Source organism: Marmota monax, unplaced genomic scaffold, assembly GCF_021218885.2.
Source record: "Marmota monax isolate L192 unplaced genomic scaffold, Marmota_monax_Labrador192_F-V1.1 WCK01_AAM20220418_F8-fsc00840, whole genome shotgun sequence".
Taxonomy (NCBI): domain Eukaryota; kingdom Metazoa; phylum Chordata; class Mammalia; order Rodentia; family Sciuridae; genus Marmota; species Marmota monax.
The window spans coordinates 85,124-105,180 of NW_026693068.1; the positions used below are offsets into that span (position 1 = coordinate 85,124).

Below are 20,057 nucleotides of genomic sequence, written 5' to 3' on the forward strand. Positions count from 1 at the left end.
CCTACCCTGGATAAAAGGCTCTGCTGTACTGGAATAAACGGACTTCTTAGATGGGTAACTCCATGTCTCAGTTTCAGTTCTTTCTCTCCTGGGGAGGGGACAATCTCTCCCTTAGGACCCCTCCCAATTCAAACCTACCAGAGTTTCTCCTCCTCATCCACCTTCTCGAGGGCTTGCTTCTTCTGGACCAACACCAGCCGATCTCTAGGTGAGTGGGGCCCCCTATGAAGTGACCACCTGGGTCTTGCTATTGCAGAGAACCATGATCATTAGGCAACTCCGACGCTTGGCTGTGGGAGGAGAATTCACCCCACCTAGGTCTTCATGACCACAGTGGTCTCCTAGGTCATTTCCCAAGACAGTACCTGCCTTACCCTAACGAAATCAGAGGGAAGAACAGACCCCTCCTTCCCAGTCTCTCTCTCTCTCTCTCCTCTCCTTCTCCGACAAATGCCTAGTGCCAAGTGCTCCGAGACCTCTGGCATTTCCACCCTACGGGAAGAGCCCTTGGGTGATGACCCAACTGCTCCTCCAGTTTCACACTCTAATGAGTCCGTCAAACAGAAATACCTCTTGGGGACGCCCAACTGGGTCCCATTTGTAATTCCGGTCCAGAGTTTCTTCTCCTTGACTTTCCTTGTTCTCCTCTGTCCTCACCATGGGGGCCTCTTCTTCCCTTCCGAATGACTCCCCTCTAAAATGCCTTCTTTACAATTTGAACTGTCTGTCCTTTGCTCTAGACATTAAGCCTAAATTATTAATCAAATTTTGCACTCAAGACTGGCTATACTATCCTTTGGACAATCTCAGTAAATGGTCTGCTGAAGGGTCCTTAGATCCCCAAATTCTTCGTGACTTGTTCAACTACTGCGAGCGCTCAAAAAAGTGGAAGGAGATCCTTTATGTTGAAGCCTTTTCCCTTCTTCGTACCCATCCCAAACTTTCCTCCACATGCAGTCCTCAACAAGTCCTCTTAGCCTATAAGCCTGTCCCCTCACCTCCTGGTGATTCTTTTGTATCTTCTTTTGACCTGGCTGAGGAACCACCCCCTTATCGTCCTTCACCATCTTCTGCACCCCAGCCTTCTGCCCCACCTCCACTTTCCCCTTCACCCCCAGCCCACTCTTTCAGCCCCCCCCCACAACCCTATCTCTCACGCTTCATAATCCTTCTAGTCAACCCCTTACTATGGCCCCTTTACGTGAAGTGGCTGGATCTGAAGGCATTGTGCATGTCCATGTTCCCTTCTCTATGTCCGATCTCACACAGCTTGAAAAGAGGCTGGGATCTTACACCATTGACCCCACTACTTATATTAGAGAATTTCAGTGGGTCTTACAAGCCTATAGTCTCACCCACCAAGATATATACATGATCCTGGCCAATACATTACTCCCTGGGGAATGTAGAAGGGTATAGGACTTGGCTCCGGCCCATGCAGATGGGACCCACCTAGTTAACCCTAATCACCCTAACTGGTCCCCATGCGGTCCCAGACCAGGAACTGAACTGGGACTATAATACTGTGGCTGGACTCCAATTGAGGGACCAATTTGCAACATGTATTATTGTAGGCCTTAAGAAGGCCTCTAGAAAAGCAGTCAACTTTCAAAAACTTCAGGAAGTTATTCAGAAAAGGGAAGAGACTCCTTCAGAGTTCCTGGAGTGCCTTACAAAAGCCCTCCAACAATATACAAATTTAGATCCTGAGTCTCCAGATGGGAGACGTGTCCTTATGACGTACTTCCTATCCCAAAGCTACCCCGACATAAAAGCTAAATTGAAGAAATTGGAACAGGATCCTGCAACTCCTCAGACCGAAATTTTGGCCATAGCCTTTAAAGTATATCATAACCGGGATAAGGAGGCTGAGCACCTCAAGCATCAGAGATCTGAAAAATTTGAACACCAAAAATTTCAAATGCTGGCCCCGGTCTTACAAAAGGCTCCACAAGCTCAATGACCACTGCCCTTCTGGGGTAAGAGTCCTCTGGGTGCCTGCTTTAAATGCGGTAAAGAGGGTCACTGGGCAAAGGCCTGCCCAACCCCGAGGACTCCAACGCCTTGTCCGAAGTGCCAACAGATGGGCCGTTGGGGGTCGGATTGTCCCAATCCCCGAAGGAGGAATGCGGTCAAACACCCTGGCTCTGACCTCCTGGGTCTTGCACTCAATGATTGATGAGGTCCTGGGTCCTCCTCCCCGACTGTTACCATCAGCAGGCAAGAATCTAGGGTACAAATTTATGTAGAAGGGCACTCTATTAGTTTCCTCATAGATACCAGAGCCACGTTTTCAGTCCTGAGGGAATATTGGGGTCCCACGTTCCCTTCATCTTCTCCTATTGATGGGGTAGGAGGGAAGACCATCATTCCTCATAAACCCCCCCACTTGTTCCATAGAAAAGTTCCCATTCACCCATTCTTTCTTGGTTATGCCTCAATGTCTTGTACCCCTTCTGGGAAGATATTATTTCCACTCTCCGAGCTACACTCTCCGTCCAATTGCCAATCTCATCCATGCCCTCCTTCCTTTTAACACTTCTGCCTGAAGATTTTACGCTCCCCTTCTGCTCTCAATGTGATACATCAATAGAAGCCCACTCTGAAAGACGCTTTCCTACACCTGGTGGATCCCATAATATGGGACATTCAAAGTCCATCCAGGGTAAATTGCCCACCCATTTTGGCGCAACTTAAGGATCCCTCCTACTTCCCCAGCCAGCCCCAATATCCTTTATCTACAGCAGCTCTCATTAGCTTAGAGCCAATCATAAAAGACTAATAAGGATACATTAGGCCCACACATTCATCATTCAACACCCCCATACTGGCAGTAAAAAAGCCTAATGGCACTTACCGCCTGGTTCAAGATCATCACCTCATTAATTCCACTATTAAACCCATCCACCCGCTGGTTCCCAACTCCTATACCCTTTTGTCACAAATTCCTACCGTAACCACCCACTTTTTTGTCATGGACTTAAAGGACTAAACTACTTCCTTTAGCCCTTCTCCTGCAAGCCCTACCTAAGAAGCCGTCATCTCTCTCTCCCTTTGAGGTCATATATGGAAGCCCAATCCTTCTCCGGGCCTTACCCCATCATCTTGGCCCATCCCCAGTCGCTATGCGTTACCACTTCTTACTCATCTCCATGCTGAGATCTGGAAACATCAGGACTGGCTTCTTCCAGATCTGGAAACCTCCCAGATCCCTCTCTCCATGTCACCTGGCCAATCTGCCCTCTTTAATCTGCCAGGAGACAAGGGTCCCTTACTATCAAAGTGGGAAGGTCCAACACAAGTTGTATTATGTATTCCAACTGCACCCAGGCTAGTGCTCCCTAATAACCAATTAACTCCTTGAATTCATATTTCCAGGCTCAAGCCGACCTAGGATTTATCTGCATGCGGCGCAGTCTAAGCTCCATCTGTCTCAGGTCGCGCTTCTTGAACCCATATTGGAAAATGAACCCCTGGGTTTCTAAGCCGCTCCTTTTCTTAACTCTCATAAGCCTTATTCTTATGGTCTCTTCTTCCCCTTATGTCTGGAGATTTAAGGCTAGACAAACCTATACTTAAAAAAATACTAAAACTACAGCCCTAAACGCAACGGCAGACTGCCCCCTGCATGGTTGCTCTGACACTGAGTACTTATCCTTACCTGCCTCAACAAAACTTATTCAGCAGTCCTCAAGGCCATACCTTTGTTTCCTATATGATCAATGGGATGAACAATGCCGTTGGTGGCCAGAGGTATATGGGGGATGTCCATATTCAGGCCAATTAAACATGGGAATATGCTCCTATGTTAGCCAGATTCAAAAATATAACATCACCATCAAGGACCCATGGGACCCACAATGGGCTGCAGGGGTCACCGCCTTCTTCTATCTCAAGTTTCTCGAGTGTCCTCTGACATTCTGCATTCAGAAGAGGTTATCATATAGGCAATTCGAGACTCCTCTTCCTCTTCAGCCTCTTCTTCACTCACAATGTCTTACTCTTGGCTCCAGATCCTAATGGATACTTAACAAAACATCAATAAACTTAATGATCTGGCAGCAGGCTTAAGGAAGACATCCCAAACCTCTTCTTTTTCCTTCTGGCTCCAGTCACCCCTCTTGACATGGATGTGGCCAATAATGGGACCGCTCTCCATTATTCTGTTGGCCTGCCTCTTTCTCCCTTGTATGATTAAATTTGCTCAAAATCAGATAGCAAAAATCTCTAACCAATCTTTTAACCAGCTCCTTCTTAGGAATTACCAACTACTGGCCTCAGAAGATCCTGATCAGTCTTCTACCACTCAACTCACGGCCTGCTAAATGGCAGATCCATGGAAAACCTTTTTGGATGCCCTTCGCCATGAACACTGAGGAAGATTAGTGGGACGTGATCCAGGACCTATGGTTTCAGGGTACTTTTTTTGGCCCCATCAGAAGTCTTTAGTTTTTTGGTGCTGCTTTGGGGATTAACCTCAGGGTAATCCAGTGTTCTCCCCGCCCCTTCCTGGCAACGCCCCTGCTCAGCAGGAAGCAGTCAGAACGAACTCTGACCCTACACCCATTATTAAACTAAAAAGGGGAAAATATTGGGTTACCTGCCCCAAGATGGTGCTGACTAGGCTTCTCTTCTGGGTCTGTTTCCCACTTTATGCAGATTAAGGTGCCAATAAGTCACCAATGGGCGACTGACAAAACCATTCTAATGACTGTAATCCAATGAGAATTTGCCTCCTGTCCTAAGGGGCTCTGCCTACCCTGGATAAAAAGCTCTGCTGTACTGGAATAAACGGACTTCTCCTATGGGTAACTCCATATCTCGGTTTCAGTTCTTTCAGTGATCCTCCTTCCTTAGCCTCCTGGGGCACTGAGATTATAGAAAAGTGCTACTGCACCCAGCTGGAATTTTTTTTTTTTTACACAGGGTAAGATGATGAAGTTTTAGGTTTTGCAGACCAAGAGGCAAAATCAAAGATACTTTGTATGTATGCATATAGCCAATTAAAATACTGCTATTTGAAAAATGAAAAAAAACATTTCTTAATTCAGAGCTGTGCAAAAACAGATGATGGGCCAGATATGGCCTTGAGACAAAACTTATCAACTTCTGATGCAGATATATAGATAAAATAGATATAGATCATATATGGGAAAACAAGCAATTGTTGAATCCAACTAGGTACAAGGATAATCATTGTACTAGTCTTTCAAATTCTGTCTTTAAAAGATTTTTAAAGATAATAATTGGAAGAAAATGAAAATATATAAAAATAATAATGAAAATAAATATGCATAAGGATAGCATCCAGAGATGAACACCATTAACATCTCAGTAAATTAGTTTTTAGTTTATGGAGCTTGTGCTTTTTATTCCAAGTCTTATAAGATCCTATTCCATATAAAATTTTATAGCTTGCTATTTCATTTAACATGTAATCCCAGTAACTGGGTTAGTGGGGTAGCCCAGGCAGGAAGATCACAAGTTCAAGGCTAGCCTCAACAACTTAGGGAGGCCCTCAGCAACTTATCAATGATTTAATCCCCAGTACAAAAAAATTGATAATTACTATAAATAAAGCAATTTAGTTGTGTATGTGTATATGTGTGTGTGTCTTTGTTTCATACATAATATAGGGAAAAAGGAGAAAAGATAGTAAAAATTGATGGTCAATAATACTAGAAAAGCCAGGTGCAGGGGCACATGCATTTAATCTCAGCAACTGAAGAGGCTAAGGCGTGAGGATTACAAGTTTGAGGCTTGTTACAGCAACGTAACAAGATCCTGTCTCAAAAAAATAAAAAAGGCTAAGAACGTGGTTCAGTAGTAAAGTGTCCCTGGGTTTAATTCCCAATATAAAAAAAAATACTACTAGAAAGTATCCATATCTTAAAGTCCTTGTCCTTGTAAACAGTTACTTGAGAGGATAAAGTAAATAATAGGAATAATGAAGAAATAAAGAAAGTTTTTTGATTGTACTAAAATATGTATAATATAAACTTTGCCATTTTAACCATTTTAATTGTACAGCTCAGTGGCATTCAGTATATTCATAATATTGTGCAACTACCACCACTAACCATTTCCAGAACTTTTTCATAATTCCAAACAGAAACTCCACACACATTAAAAAATAACTCCCCATTACTCACTCTCCTTAGACCCTGGTAACCTCTGTTCTACTTTTCTTCTCTGAGAATTTGTCTATTCTGAGTATCTCATATAAGCAGAATCATACAGTATTTTTTCTTTCTTTTTCACTTAGTATAACACTTTTCAAGTTTCATCCATGTTGTAACATGTATCAAAATTTTATTCCTTCTTAAAATTCAATAATATTCCAAGTATGTGTACATATCACATTTTGCTTATTCATTGATTTGTCAATGAACACTTAATTTGCTTCACCTTGCAGCCATTGTGAATAATACTGTTCTGATTATGGGTATGCAAATCTCTCTTTGGGACTCTGCTTTCAATTATTTTGAATACATACCTAGAAGTAGAACTGCTGGGTAATATGATAATTCTATGTTCAACATTTTGAGAAAATACCAAACTGTTTTCTGAACAAAGATTTTGATAATATTACATTCTATTAAAGATCTTTTCTCCTCAATGTCTGTTCACTTACTGGTTCATAAGGCCAAACCATGATCTGGCCCTAGTACCTGCCCAGTCTCATCTTCTGGCTGGTTCCTATCCTTCATTTCATTAAGTCATACTGGCTGCTTATCCACCTGACTCATGGTCTTTGCATAGAAACTTCTCTCCAGATGCACAGAGCCCACACCTGGTTTGCTCAAGCTTTTACTCCAACGTCACCTCTCGAGAGGCCGGCCTACACTGACTACCCTATCAAAGTAATAGTAATTTTCATTTTCTTTCTAGTACTTACCATTACACAATCAATGGTATGGGTATTTGCTTTTTTATGTCTTTCCTAGCTCCAGGAGGGCAGAAATTTTGTCTACAATATTGGTTGCTATAAGCCCTGTAAAGAGTCTCATATTCAGTAATTGTTAATTAAGTATGTGTTAGATGAATACCAGTCTGGGGTCCAACCATGGTAGAGACTAGGCCTTAATTTGCTAGAATAGTAGGTCTCATCCAAAACTTCTTAGACTGATATGTTTGGTATATTTATTATAGTTGTGGTTATGCTGCATAATAATCCCTTCTATGAATCTACTATGCATGAGTTATGACACAATCTCTTATGTGTAAGTTATGTGATAACATTTTTTGCTTTTCTAGTTTTTAATTTGAAACTTTTAAAAAAATTTATTAGTTGAAACATTTTTAAACTATGGAAAATATACAAGAACAGTACAACGAATACCACATGACTTCCACCCAACTACACCAATTGTTAACGGTTTTACACATGTGCTTTATATCTCCCTCCCCATAGTCATTATTTGTTATTGTTTTTGAGAATCTTGAGAAAATTGCCCTTAAATTTCTTGTTAAACTATTCAAAAATCTACTAAAGAGCTGACTTTCTCAGGATTTCCAATTTTCAAATCAAATGTCCTCTGAAACATAACTAATCTTGAATAAATCAATTAAATGACACTTGAAAATTGGGCTGGAGTGTAATCAGTAGTAAAATACATGATTAGCAAGAGAAAGGCCCTGGGTTCAATTCCCAGAACTACAAGTAAAAAAGAAAGGAAGAAAAGAAAGAAAAAAAAATGAACAAACCCAAAAGATATTTTTAATAATAATGTCAAATTAACTTTTTGCCAATTAAAATTAACTTCATGTATTGGGATTTAGAGTTAATAGTTCCCTAATAGTTCCCTAAAGGTATGTACTTTTATCTTATAAAGACTCAAATGCAGAGAAAGAATTCAGCTCCAAACACGTTTTGTCAAAATGAGTATATATGTTCGAGTGTTATATCACACCTTCTTGTAATTTCTCTTTATATAGATTTTGTTCTCCCTCTGTCTTCATTGCAGCTTTGTGGGAAAATTCACCAAGTCTCTGAAATAAAGAGATAGAGGCTTTTAATGTTTTTCTTTTGCTCTACTGCCATCTCATGGACATAAAAGAGAATTCTGAGCTCAGTAAAAACAAAATTTGCTTGTTTATCTTGGGACATAGCATATTTTACTATAAAATAAACTCTTAGAAACTTACACCTATCATAGTCTTATTTCTTTGCTATGGATTAAGTAAATTTCTTAGCAAAATCATACTTCAAAAAATCCACCATACACGTATTTCACATTGTCCTGAAAACAATACAGGCATTAAGGCTTGGTTTTGTTAGTGACCTTTTGGTCCATTTGGCCTCACAAAGGGGGCCTCCATTTTCCCTTTCTATACAGTCATGTCTTCAGATCTTTGGCAAGGTTATATTCCTTCTTTCAAGTGTGGCAAGTTGGGAGCAGGGAGAAGAAACAAGAGAGAGAAAGTCAAAAGAAAGAGGAAGAGAATGAGATGGGGTATAGATGATAAGGGCAAAAAGACACTAAAGAAATTAAACAGTGGGATGAGAGAAAGAAAGTAGAGAGGGAAAGCCATATAATGCTAGAGTAACAGACTGGGATATGGTTTGAATATGTTCCTCAAAGTCTCATGTAATGAAAGATGATCTCTGGTATGGCAACATTGAGAGGTGGTGGGAACTTTTAAGAGGTGGGACCTCATGGGAGATTGTTAGGTCATGATCCTTAGAAGATATTAACATAGTTCTCACAAAAGACCAGTTTTTGTGAGATTATCATTATAAAAGTTATTATAAAAAGGATAAATCTGACCCCAAAATCTCTGATTTCCTATCTTTCCATGTAATCTCTTGTGCTTACAGAAGGTTCCCTTTTCCTTTCTCTACAATGTTGTGACATAGCTAGGAGGTCCTTGCCAAGAGACTGGCACCATGCTGTTTGGACCCTCCAGCCACCAGAATTGTGAGCTAAATAAACCTCCTTTATTTACAAGTAACACAGTCTCAGTGATTTTTTTCTGTAATAGAAAATAGACTAATACAGCTGGGCATGTTGGTTCATGCCTATAATCCCAGTGTTTCCAGAGGCTGAGGCAGGGGATTGCAAGTTCAAAGCCAGCCTCAGCAACTTAGCAAGATCCTGTCTCAAAATAAAAAATTAAAAAGTACCTCTGTGTTCAGTCCCCAATACACACACACACACAAAAAAAAAAAAACTAATTCAGAGACTCAAGAAGGTATAATGACAATGAAATACAAGGGACGGATTGGGGGTGCAGCTCAGTAGTAGCATGTTTGTGAGGCCCTAGGTTTAAGTAAGAAGGAAGGAAGGAAGCAAAGAAAGAAAGAAAGGGAGAGAGAGCGCAAAAGAAAGAAAAATTATAAAGAAATCATTTGAGGAAGGAAGGAAGGGCAAATATCAATTAATAGAAGAAACAAGGTAAAAAGAAGGAAAAGAAAGAAATGGAGAGAACAAAGGGGTGGGCTTGTCAATTGTTGTTCATTTTTTAACCTCAAGAGGGACACCTGGCCAGATCTATGCACTTGCATCTTGAGCAGTTTAGAAACCTTCAGTGGTCCCTAACCCCACATCCCATTCCCCCAACACCCAGAGTTGCACACGTGTGCAGTGGTCCTGATGTCCCCTACCCTGCTCTGTTCATTCCCCAGTACTCAGCATCTCCTTTCCTACCATCTAATTGGCTTATTTGTTAAGCTTTCTATTCATTGCCGGATTTTCCCTATCCCTGCTGGAATGCAACCTACAGAAAGGCAAAAATTTTTATCTTTTAGTCTTTCCTGATTTGTTTGTTTGTTTTTACAGGGATTCAATCCAGCAGTGCTTAACCACTTGGCCACATCCCCAGCCTTTTTTATTTTTTGAGACAGGCTTTCTCTAAGTTGCCAAGGCTGGCTTTGAACTTGCTATCCACGTGCCTCAGCCTCCCTTGTCACTGGGATTATAGGCATTGCACCACACACCTAGTTCTTTCCCGTTTTGTTCACTGAATTTACCCCCACTTGAACAGAGTAAAGCCTGGCATACATATGACAAGCACTTAATAAATATTTATGAAATAAATGAACAAAAGGAATAAATGAAGAGAATGTATATTTGCATAATTTCCTTTGCTCTGTGACTGATACCTTTTCCCAAAGGCAGAACACATTTTCATTCACAGGCTTCATATTTCATTCACAGTAAAAGATCACATTCATGACCTTTGGTATTTTGTTGTTGTTGTTTGTATCCTAAGGAGAAGGGCAATGTTGCTTCCTTTCTTTTACTACCATTTCACTCAAATAAACATTGATTCTGTTTATCAAAAACAGAGAAACCATATAATACTAGACATTGTATGACTAGATATTACACAATACCGTACATCAAAAATAGATATTTTGCTAGGAACCATGTAATGATAGAATGGAATAACTCTTTAGAAACAATAAAGCAAACTAGACAAGATATAGATTCTCAGTTCAAGCTAAATCTTGGAAATGATGTTATAAAGCAATAATACCAAATGTTAAAAGGTTGTTTTTCCTTCTATCTAGTGACAACCTTATTTGTTTTGTGGGGCTAGGAATTTAACCAAGGGACTTGCACATAATAAGCATGCACTCTACCATTGGGCTACATCCCCAGCCAAATAACTATAATAAATTTCTCCTTTCCCTACATTTTACTCCTTGTAAATTATTATAGATATCTTCTTAGATTCCCAATTCCTGATTCAGATAAAGTAATCACTATGAATTTCTGAATCCTGAACCTTGTATAAACAAAAAAAATTATAAAGAACTAATTTTAAAAATTATGTTAAGAATGGATTTCATCCTAGGGATGCAAGGTTATTTCAACATATGCAAATCAACATAATTTACCACAAAATAATAATTGGAAGAATCACATTATCATCTCAATAGATACAGAAAAAGCATTAGAAGAATTAAGTATAGCACCCATTCATGTTTAAAACTAGAGAAAATAGGGATAGAAAAAACTTACCTCAACATTTTAGGACTACATATAACAAACACAAAGCTAACATCATTCTGAACAAAGAAAAAACTTAAAGCATTTCTTCTAAAACAGGAACAAGACAAGAATATCCATTCTCACCACTCCTATTCAACATAATCCTTAAAACTCTAGCCAGAATGATCAGACAAGAGAAGGAAATTAAAGGGATATAAATAGGAAAATAAGATGACAAATTATCAATTTGCTGATGAGATGATCCCATTATTTAGAAGACCCCAAAAAACTCCACCAGAAGTCTTCTTAAGCTGACAAACAAAGTAGCAGGGTACAAGATAAATATATAAATCGTTTCCCTATACTCCAATAAATCTGCTGAAAAATAAATTAACACTGAAGAAAGAAATTGAAGAAGACATTAGAAGATGGAAAGATATCCCATGTTCTTAGATAGGCAGGATTATTAATACTGCATGACCATCAAAATGGTCATACTAACAAAAACATTATGAAGATTCAATGCAGTTCCCATCAAAATACCAATGACATTTCTTACAGAACTAGAAAAAATAATCTGATTTGGTGGTGCATGCCTGTAACCTCCTGAATTCAGGAGGCTGAGGCAGAAGGATCACAAGTTCAAGATGAGCCTCAGCAACTTAGCAAGACCCTCAGCAACTAGTAAGATACTGTCTCAGGGGAATTAAGGGAAGGGAGGGAGGACAGATGGTGAAATTATTCGGACCTAACTTTCCTATGTACATATATGAATACACCACAGTTCGAATCATTACTCTAAGTACATGTATGATTGCACTAATGCTGTGACTCTACTTCATGTACAACCAGAGAAGTAAAACTTTCTGCTCCATTTTTGTACAAGGAATCAAAGAGATTTCTACTATCATGTATAACTAATGAGAACTAATTTTTAAAAAATTAAATTAATACACTATAATGAATTCCTTCATCATGTACAAGCACAAGGCTGGGATCCTGATTAGAATAAGATGGACTCCATGTTTGTATAAATAAGTCAAATTATACTCTACTGTCATGTATAACTTTAAGAACAAAAATTTTTTAAAAATTTAAAAAAGAATGACCCCCCCACACACACAGTCTCAAAATAAACTCAAAAAAGAGCTGGGTTTGTAACTTAGTGATAGAACGCCTTTGTTCAATCCTCACTACTGAAAAGAACTAGAAGAAACAGTTCTAAAATTCATTAGAAAGGACAGGAGACCCAGAATAGCCAAAGCAGTCCTGAGCAAGAGCAATGCTGGAGGCATCATAATATCATATTTCAAATTATACTAGAGTTATAATAATAAAAAAGCATAGTATTGGCACCAAAACAGACACGAAGATCAATGAAAGATAATAGAAGACACAGAGACAAATACACATAGATACAGTCATCTCATACTTGACAAAATTGCCAAAAACATACCCTGAAGAAAAGATAGTCTTTTGAACAAATGGAGAGCCATATGTAGAAAAATGAAACTGGATCAAAGCGGATCAAAGACCTAAGAAGTAGATCAGAAACTCTGCCACTGCTAGAAGAAAATGTGTTGGCTCAACACTCCAACACACAGGCCAAGGCAACAACTTTCTCAATAGGATCCCTAAAGTTCAGGGAATTGTACCAAGAATTAATAAATGTATATCCATAATGTACTAATTTTTTTAAAAAACTGTACAGAAGAAAGGTCTGCAGTGTAAAGGAAAGGGAACAAAGCAAGGGAGGAGAGAAGAAAAAGGAAAGTACTGGGGATTGAATTAGAGCAACTTATATTTTATACTTGTAAAATTATGTCAAAATGAGGGCTGAGGTTGTAGCTCAGTGGCAGAACACTTACCTAGCAGGTGTGAGGCACTGGGTTCAATTCTCAGCACAGAATATAAATAAATGAATAAAGTAAAGAGGTCCATCAACAACTGAAAAAAAAAACGTTTAAAAAATGAACCACAATGTTATGTATAACTATAAGGCACTAATGAAAAATATTTTTAAAGAAAACTGCATTTTCAAAAATTACTTATGAAAAAAAATTATTTATGAAGCTAGGCATGTTGACACATACCTGTAATCCCAGTGACTTAGAAGCCTGAGGCAGAATGCAGCAGGATGATCCTAAATTCAAAGGCTAGCTTCAGCAACTCATGAGACTCAGCAATTTAGGGATACTCTGTTTCAAAATAAAACAATAAAATAGGCTGAGGGGTGTAGCTCAGTGGTAAAGTGCTACAGGGTTCAAAAGAAAAATAATTACTTAAGAACAAGAAGATTACATGAGAATCTACTGAAATATTTTAAAAAGGAATAGAGAAGCAAGAAGTGATGGCACACACTTATAATCCCAGCACTAGGGAGGCTAAGGTAGGAAGATGGCAAGTTCAAGGTTAGCCTGGGCAACAAAAAGACCTTGTCTCATAATAAAAAGGCCTGAAGGAGTAGCTCATTTATAGAGCACCTGCACTCCAAAAAAAGGAAAAGGAAAAGAAAAAATGGGGGGTTGACATAGAAAAGTTTAAAGAAGACAGTTTCTCAAGTATCTACACCTTCTTTACCTTATTTGGTACTCCAAATATTCTTTTGGCATAGGTGAAACCAAGTAGTATCCTTAGCTGCACTGTTTTTTGGTGGAAAACTGGATTCATAATTTCCCCTGCCCTTCTCAGCCTCCCCCTGCCATGGAAATGAGAGATGAGCCAGTTCAGGACTTTGGGTCTCTTCTCATCTTCCACCAGACCATCATGGAATCTGAAATAAATCCTAGAGGGTAAATGGAGCAAAGGTTGAAGATCTCACCTGGGAGCCTCTGAAAGGTTTGATAGAACATAGTTTGGTTTATAAGCAAATTAAGTAAACTCTCGATTTTATATTATGTACTTGTAAAATGGTCACATAATTCTATGTGATTTTTTAAAAATTTTTTTAGTTGTCAATGAACCTTTATTTTAATTTACATATAATGCTGAGAATCAAACCCAGTACCTCACAAGTGCTAAGCAAGTGATCTATCACTGAGCGACAATCCCAGACCCTCTATGTGATCTTTAAGGTAAAGGATTCCAGATGATAAGACCCTAGATCAGTTTGAAACTGACTTTAATTTTGGAGATGAATGGTCTTGCCAACTCTTTTTTATTTGAAATACGTTAAAGAAAATAACTATGACTATTCACTCACTCTTTCTCCCACCCTGGTTCCAATCAGTGAAGAAATAACACACAGAGACAGATGCAGTGGCACATGCTTATAATTCCAGCAACTCAGAAGGCTGAGGCAGGAGGATCACAATCACAAGTTCAAGGCCAACTTCAGCAATTTGCAATATCCTGTCTCAAAATAAAAAGGGTTAGGGATGTAGCTCTCTGGTAAATGCCCCAAAGTTTAATTCCCAGTACCAAATGTAAGTGGAGAGAGAGCCAAACAACCCATTTCCAAGAAAAGTAATTCACCCCTGAAAAAGGCATTAAACCCTCCCAAGGGTAGTACCCCTAATACTTAACCATCTTCTACTAGGCCCCACCTCTTAAATGTTCCACCACCTCGATACCACCACATTGGGGATCAAGATTACATGACATGAAATCCTTGGGGATACACTCAAACCATACCCAAATCAAAACAATGAGTGTTTCAGATGGAGGGTTGTGGATCCCAGTGGCACTTGAGGTATTTTCAGGAACAAGCCAGTGGTCAAAGGTACAATCCACATTCAAGTTTCCAATAGAATGGATCCTAAAAGAGGAACTATTGAAATGGTACCTAATGACTGAACAGATAGGCCTTAATTTTTGTTTGCTATACCTGTTTCTCAGCTGTGGCAGAAAATGTATCACGTTTTCATATACTACCCAACCCTGTATCCAAGAAGATGCTAGAACTTCCAAAAAATCTTAATATAATATCAAAACTATGAGTGCAAATGTACCACCTGACACACTGAAGACCTAGTCCAAATTCCTTAGAGAACAATTAATCATATATTAGAATATTATTCAGCCTTAAATAGGAAGGAAATTCTGACACATGCTACAACATGGCTGAATCTTGAGGACAATATCTTTTTTTTTTTTTTTTGGTACCAGGGATTGAACTCAGGGCCACATCCTTAGCCCTTTTTTGTATTTTACTTAGAGAAAGGGTCTCACTGAGTTGCTTAGTGCCTTGCTAAGTTGCTGAGGCTGGCTTTGAACTCGGATCCTCCTATCTCAGCCTCCCGAGCCGCTGGGATTACAGGCATGTGACATGGCACCCAGCTTGAGGACTATAAGCCAGTCACAAAAAGATAGATATTACATGATTCCACTTATATGAGTTGCTTAGAGTAGCACATTCATAAAGACCTACAGAAGAATGGGTGTTGACAGGAGCTGAGGGATAAGGGAATGGGGAGCTGCTGTTTAATAAATATATAGAGTTTCAGTTTTGGAAGATGGAAAAAGTTCTGGAGATACATGATAATGATAATTATACAACAATGTAAATGTACTTAAGCCACTGAAACATGCACTTAAAAATGGTTAAGATGGTAAATTTAATATTAGTATATTTTAATCACAATTTTAAACTTTTCTCTTTAATAAAAAATAAAGATTCTTGTGGGGCGCAGTAGTGCATGCCTGTAATCCCAGCTGATACAGGAGGATCTCGAGTTCAAAGCCAGCCTCAGCAACTTTGCAAGGTACTAAGCAACTCAGTGAGACCCTGTCTCTAAATAAAATACAAAATAGGGCTAGGGATGTGGCTCAGTGATTGAGTGCCCCTGAGTTCAATTCCCAGTATGTATAAATAAATAAATAAATAAATAAATAAATAAATAAATAAATATTCTTACTTAGTCCAATTGTGGAACTAAGAACACTTTTTATTATTTTCTCCAACCCTTAACTGTCCAATGCTGGCAGATTACAACGAAATCATTAAGGTAACTCAAGTCTCTTTCAGCAAATATTAAGTTTACATAACTCTCCTATGTTCCACGGAGGAAGAGGTCCACAGAGGATCTCCCTCCAGACCTACACTGGGAGGAGAGCTTTCACTCTACATTTTTGCCATCTCAAAGGAAGAGAAACACCTCTTCTGATTGGTGATGGTTGATGTTAAGAGTGTATAGTTCGCTGGTGATCAAGGTCCTAGAGTTCACTGTACCTGTCCTTATCTTTGTTAGGTAAGCAGACTATGCTGGGAAATCAGCAAATCAAAAATTCTCTTTCAGTTCCACCTCCTCTGCCTGTGTCTGGTATGAGTCAGATCATCCTCATGGGATGGACCTGACTGAATTTGGTTTCGAATTTTCAGAAATAGGAAGCTCCTTCTGGCCTGGAAACCGAAAGCTTTTCTCATCTCAGTTTCACAAGAGCTGGCCTGAATTTAGGGTTCTACTGGGGGAAAAGAATGTATCAATCCCCTTCTGGATGGGATCTTTTTTAAAAAATTTATCTGTTCTAATTTGTTATACATGTCAGCAGAATGCATTTTGATTCATAGTACACTAATGGAGCACAATTTTTCAATTCTCTGGTTGTACACAAAGTAGCCACGCCATTTGTCTCTTCATACATGTCACCTAGGGTAATAATGTCCATCTCATTCTACCATCTTTCCTATCCCTGTGCCCTCTCCCTTCCCCTCCCTCCCTTTTGCCCTATCCAAAGTTCCTTCATTCCTCCCCCCACCCACCAATTATGGATCAGCATCCACTTATCAGAGAAAACATTTGGCCTTTGGTTTTTTGGGATTGGCTTACTTCACTTAGCATGATATTCTCCAACTCCATCCATTTTCCTGCTAATGCCATAATTTCATTCTCTTTTAATGCTGAGTAATATTCCATTGTGTATATATACCACAGTTTCTTTATCCATTCATCTATTGAAGGGCATCTAGGTGGTTTCCACAATTTAGCTATTATGAATTGTACTGCTATAAACACTGATGTGGCTGCATCACTGTAGTATGCTGTTTTATGTCCCTTTGGGTATAAACCAAGCTGTAGGGGATCTTGAGCCTGTCCTCTACTGGCAGAAAGTGGGCAGAAACAAAAGAGTAGAGCATACAAGCTTCATTCCCTGAATCATTATGAAATTACCTTCTAAAAATAAGAAAAGTAGGACAAACATTCAAAAACAAAATCTTTTCAATTGAACACATTTCACTTTATAAATCTGGTACCTTTCCAGGCGTGACAACACATGTCTGTAATCCTTGCCACACAGAAGGCTGAGGCAGGAGGATCACAAGTTTAAGGACAGCCTCAGCAACTTAACGAGGCCCTGTCTCAAAATAAAAAATAAAAGGGCTAGGGATATAACTCATTGACTGCCCCTGAGTTTTATTCCCATGCTGGGGGTGGTGAGGGACTTGCTACCTTCTTACTTTGTCTTTCAGCTTGTCCAAATTGAGGATAATTTCCTAATCATCACAAGTCTATAAAGCTGCATTTGATATTTGACAGCATTCTTCTGAAGCACTTTTTTAACTCTAAAATTCTATAATATGATACTCTCCCTTTATCCACAAAGGATATATTCCAAAACCTCCAGTGGATACCTAAAATCATGGATGTACTAAACACTATACTAGCTATGTTTTTTCTATATATATATATATATATATATATATATATATATATATATATACCTATTATAAAGTTTAATATAAATTAAGCTCAGTAAGAGATTAATGCTAACAACAGAACAATAACAACAATGTACTATAATAAAAGTCGTGGGAATATGGTCCCTTTCTCAAAATGTTATCGTGGCCAGGTGCAGTAGCACACACCTGTAATCCCAGTGGCTCAAGAGGATCATGAGTTCAAAGCCAGCTCAGCAAAAGTGAGGTACTAAGCAAACAGTGAGACTCTGTCTCTAAATAAAATACAAAATAGGGTTGGGGATGTGGCTCAGTGGTTCAGTGCCCCTGAGTTCAATCCCCAGTACTAAAACACATATATTATTGTGCTACACTACTTAACCTTGTGATGTGTGATGATATATTGCTTTCACAATAAGATGGTGAGTGGTATAGGCATTGGTTATAGAGCACCATGTTACTAACAAGCTTTTGACAATATAAGATGAAGCATCTTTTTTTTTTTTTTTTTTTTTGTGGTACCGGAGATTGTACCCAGTTTAGTGGTAGAGAGGTGTTCTACCACTAAACTTTACAGCCCAGCCCTTTTTATTTTTATTTTGAGACAAGGTCATACTAAGTTGCCCAGGATGGCCTCAAATTTGCGATCCTCTTGCCTCAATGTCCTAGATCAGTGTGAATACAGGCATGCACTATCATAACAGACCAGAAAACCATTAAGCCATATGATTCCTGTTAACTGCAGATAATAGAAACCACAGAAAGACAATCACAGACAAGGGGGACTACTGTATTGCTTCACCATGCTTCCCATAACCTCAGGAAATGGAGGAGATAACAGAAGACTAGAGTGGAAACCACGGCTTAGTGCCTATAGTCAGCTTTCCTGAGGTAGCCAACTTACCAAGAGAAAAGTTTTAATTTGTCTCAAGGTCTTGGGAGGTTTCATTCCATGGTTGATCTGTCCTGTTTTTTTTTTTTGTTGTTGTTTTTTGGTTTTTGTTTACCTTTGTTTTGTCCTGTGGAGTCACAATACCGTGGAGTAAATGGCAGAGCAAAACCATTCATCTCAAGGCCAAGAAGCAAAAGAAAGGGATAGAAACCAGGGTCCCACCAACCCCTTTCAAGAGCACACCTTTGATGACCCACAAACCTCCCACTAGGCCCTATCTTAAAGCTACCACCACCTTCCAAGAGCACCAAGGTAAGGATCACAGCTCTAAAATATGGGCCTTTGATTCAACACAGAAACCAAAGCAGTACTTTATAGACTACTTTGACAAAGATATACTTGACAAATTAAAAGATACACATATAGCCTACTATACTCTGGATCTGCAATGTTCCCCCAAAGCCCAAGTGTTAAAGGCTTGGTCCCCAGGTTGACATACTGGGAGGTAAAAAACTTAAGAGGTAGGGACTAGTGGGAAGTCTTTAGGTCCCTGGGGAATCCCCTTTAAGAGGGACTGTGGGGGGCTGGGATTGTGGCTCATGGGAGAGCATTTGCCTAGCATGTGTGAGGCACTGGGTTCAATCTAAGCGCTGCATATAAATAAATAAAATAAAGGTCCCTTGACAACTAAAAAATATTTTTAAAAAGGCGGGGGAGGGTTTGTGGGATCCAGCACTCTCCCTCTCTTTCTTGCTTTTTGGTCATTAGGTAAGTAGTTTCCCTCTGCCATGTACTTCCACCATGATTTGCCACTACAGGTTCAAAGCAATAGGCCAACCAAACATGAACACGGACCTCCAAAACTTTAAACCAAAGTAAACCTTTTCTAAGTTTAATATCTCAGGTATTTTGTTATAGTCACAGAAAGCTGACTAATACATAGCCTGTTCTGTGCCAGGATGACCAAGAACTCACTCAACCCAAAGTTCTGTTCATTTGAATCCAAAGACTGCTGGAACAAGATGCTCACATGCAAATGGAAAAGATTACCAGGAATGGCACATTCCTGGGGCACACACTGCAACAAAAATGATTTTGCAATAGGCGCCCAGCTTATTTTTACTTCATGAGGCTACCCACAAATTCAGGTCTTTCTAGTTTTATCTCCTTTGTGTTAGTATTTATTAAAGTGATATCAGCATTTCTTCCTGAAGCTTGCCTCATTTTGTATACACCTAGGCTAGTATTTTCATTTCATGTTCTCCAGATATCTGGATTCATCAGAAGTCATATATTTCTCTGAGAATCATCAGGTCATTCTCCCTACCCACCATTCTGAGTAGAGGCAGGTTAAGAACTCCCTGTGTCCGCACCCCTATACCAAGTCCTTTTCTCCTTGTAAGCAATTGGTGCATTTTTCAGTTGACATGTCCCAGATTGTTCTAAAAAGAGTAGCAGCCAAAGAAACTATAAAAACAGATGATTCAAAGACTACTCGCATACTGCCGCCAGCCAGTTCATAATTACAAACGCTGGGGTAGGTGGAACATCTGTATACTGAGTCACTCCACTTTTCTGGAAGAGAGAATGTCATTAGTCCTCTTGTTGC

At 39.3% G+C, this 20,057-nt stretch overlaps 1 protein-coding gene across 1 annotated transcript in view; it reads left to right on the forward strand.

Moving 5' to 3' along the window:
* LOC124098955 (NBAS subunit of NRZ tethering complex) overlaps nucleotides 1–20,057 on the forward strand; it is a 78,953-nt gene that overhangs the window by 50,110 nt on the left and 8,786 nt on the right. The window contains exon 5 of the mRNA XM_058582496.1: nucleotides 13,632–13,778. Coding sequence (XP_058438479.1) covers nucleotides 13,632–13,736 — 105 coding nt within the window. The 3' untranslated portion in view covers nucleotides 13,737–13,778. The remainder of the gene's footprint in view (nucleotides 1–13,631; nucleotides 13,779–20,057) is intronic.